General features: G+C 49.8%; 1 protein-coding gene across 1 annotated transcript in view; it reads right to left on the minus strand.

The window, feature by feature from the left end:
* Positions 1-508: 508 nt before the first annotated feature.
* The window catches only part of CUL4A (cullin 4A), a 41,631-nt gene continuing 38,994 nt past the window's right edge, over positions 509-3,145 (minus strand). Inside the window, exon 18 of the mRNA XM_021716129.1 lies at positions 509-1,878. Within this exon, the coding sequence (XP_021571804.1) occupies positions 1,783-1,878 (96 nt within the window). The 3' untranslated portion in view covers positions 509-1,782. The remainder of the gene's footprint in view (positions 1,879-3,145) is intronic.

The following is a 3,145-nucleotide window of genomic DNA, read 5'->3' on the forward strand; positions in this document are numbered from 1 at the left end:
TTGAGCCGCCATAGCCCACCTCTACGTTTGTCTTTCTCCCTGTCTATGAGATGGTCGCTTGGGCCTATGCCCAGCTGAGACAAAGCGAATTAAAGCCATAGCACACTGCTCTGTGTCATCAGCAGGTGAAAACCCCCTGCTTGCCAATGTCTGACCTCACCAGTCATTTGTGACCGAGGAGAGCAGGAAAAAACACTCACATGAGAGGGTGACGGAGTTCCCTGCCTCTTGCTTCCCTTTGGTGCCCTAGAAATTAAGTGAAAACTACTAATGAGCTATGATGAAGGTCTAGTTTGCATATCACCGAGTTTCATGAATGTAATTTTAAGGCCAATTGAACGAGTTTTATTCAAAGTAAGTCTCCATTAAATTACAATATTAACAATATCTAGGTACAGTGAACTTAAAATACAAGAAACAAATCTATTTGGTCTTTCAGACCATGCATCGCGGAGCTCATGAGTGAAAATTCGCCAGTATAGAAACGATGATGCCGAAAGAGCGAAGGTTTTAAAATGGGAACCCAGGAGGTGTCGTATTCTAAACACGCGTGTTTCAAAGAGAGAGATCTTTTAATAGGTTAGCACAAAATCAAATGATATAAACTCGGTGTCTTCCAGAAAATATTGCTGTAAACACTTATACCATGATCAAAATTCCTTTGGTAGCTTTTAATCAAAATGAAACATGCCGTTACGTAAAATATAAGGTACTTTCAAACGTTATCACAAAAGTATCTTTGCTGCCGTCACCACACTCACATCACCCACCACTGAACTCTCATTTCTCCGTTCAACCTCACGTATATACACACGACACGAAACCAGGTACCAACAAAATCCTTTTAATCTTTTGACAAAATAACCTCTGCTTCACAACATCAAGACTTTAAGTCTTCATACAATGTTTTACAGTTTACAGCAGAGAACAAGAACCATCCCTGCAATGACTGTAAAAGCCCAACTGCCTTATCGCAATCATACGAATACTGCAATTTAAAAAAATCAAACAGCAGACACCCCAATGCAAAAACAGGGACTGCCAGACTCAATCTTAGAATGGAAACACAAACACACGAACCCCGAGCCCTCAAACAGAAGGCCCCCGAGCAACTCAGCTGAGATGACAGCAGGCGTGGGGAGGACACACGCCCCGCCCACACCCGGCACATCAGGGTCTCGCCTGGAAACCCGGGTGGTAAAGAACCAGTCGTCAGGGTTCTGAACCTCTGGAGACACAGGAAACACGCGGATGCCAGTGTCTGGGTTGCATAATCGACCTGCCAGCTTGAACACTGGCTGTTTCTTCCTCTATTCCCCAGGAAGGGCTGCTTCCTCCAAATGTTCGTCGACTGAGAGAGCTTGTCTTCAGAACACCCTAGGAATCTAAATTTAGAGCTAAGAATGCAGCATTTAGGGTCTTTTCCACTGTGCATTCATGATCACACAAACAAAAACAAACCAAACTTTCAGCTTTTGCCACAAGAACAAGGCCTTTGAAGGAAAACCAATTGTGACCAATATCTTCTCGCCCGATCTCAAAGTTATTCTGCACAGAGCAATAGAAACAACTTAAATGCCTAAAAGAACCAGAGGAAGAGCTGGAAGGAAAAAGAGACGTCGGCCGCTGGGAGTCCCTGGGTCTCGCGACGAGGACCCGGAATCTCTCCCGTCCTCGCCAAGGCCACGGCTGGGTCAGGTGCTGTCCGGAAGCGGCACAGACGTGCTCCCTGCGCGGAGGGTACATTCTAGTGTTCTGTGGGGAGCAGCCATCCGCGGGGCATCAGGCCACGTAGTGGTATTGGTTCGGACTGTCTTTGTCTCTCTCCATATAGTCTCTGTCTATGAGAGATTCAATTCTCTTTTTCAAATCGCCAGGCTGAAACAGAAACAAAACAGACCTCCTAATTGTAGTGCATTCATTTACAAACACAGGGGGATGTCATTCATCAAGTGTGACGGACGCAATCATAAGACCAGACGGTTTCCCTGTGCATTTATGGCCCGGGCACGGCTTCCTGTGGGAATGTGACACCTGCAAGAGCAGACACCCTTCGCCATCGGGGACGAGCACACGGGCAGGCAGCTCCCATGACGTGATGTGCATTTCGCATCTGAAGGGAGGCCCTGAGGTCTTGCTGGGGGTCGTCTCTGTAAGGGCACGTCTGCCCGAGTACCACGTTTTATCGCTGTGTCTCTAGACGCCTGCGTTTTAGAGCCCTCTTTATTTACTTACATCGCTCTCTATTTTATTTATTTATACCTACTTATTTTTTTGAGTTGGAGTCTCACTCTGTCACCCAGGCGGGAGCACAGTGACACGCTCATGGCCGCCATAGCTCTGACCTGCTGGGCTCAGGCGATTCTTCCACCTCGGCCTTTCAAGCAGCTGGAACCACAGGTGTGCACCACCACACCCAGCTAATTTTTTTGATTTATTGTATAGATGAGGTATTGCCACGCTGTCCAGGCTGGTCTCAAACCCGTGGACTCAGGCAATCCTCTCCCCTCCCCTCCCAAAGCGCTGGGATCATAGGCGTGAGCCCCCGCAGCTGGCCAAACCCCTGCTTTCTAAATGGCCTAAGCTGCTCATTTTGCAGGACGTGGCTGAAAACCCCGCGAGCACGGAAGCAGACCTAGGTGCCCTGGCCGGCTGCATTCCACGCTCACGGGCCTTTTCTTTTCTTTGAGTCGGAGTTCCACCCTGTCACCCGGGCCGGAGTGCAGTGGCACGCTGCCAGCGGTGAGGCGCTGTGCCCAGCCTTTGCGGGCCTTCCTGAGTGGGTCCCGTCACCCGTAAAGGGGAAACACCCTTGTCTTGGCTGGCGGCGGGAAGGTCAGTGCCCCTGGGCACTTGCATTCACTACTCAGTTCACCTCCACTTCGTTCCCCTGTGGAAAGGGAGGGCTGGGCTGCACGCGGACTCTGGGGCGTTTTCCCCCAAAGCACCTACGGCTGGTCCAGACACTGGACGTCCCGGTGTCATCAGAGCCCCGCATCTTCTGGGTTGATTACAAAAAAAAAACACACACACACACACACACACACTTTTTTTTTTTGGCAGATAGGGTCTTGTTCTGCCGTCCAGGCTGGAGAGCAGGGCACAACCCAGCTCGCCGCAACCTCAACCTCCTGGGCTCGGGCGA

The sequence above is a fragment of the Carlito syrichta genome, unplaced genomic scaffold (genome assembly GCF_000164805.1).
Source record: "Carlito syrichta isolate Samal-C Ts95f unplaced genomic scaffold, Tarsius_syrichta-2.0.1 Scaffold308192, whole genome shotgun sequence".
Taxonomy (NCBI): Eukaryota; Metazoa; Chordata; class Mammalia; order Primates; family Tarsiidae; genus Carlito; species Carlito syrichta.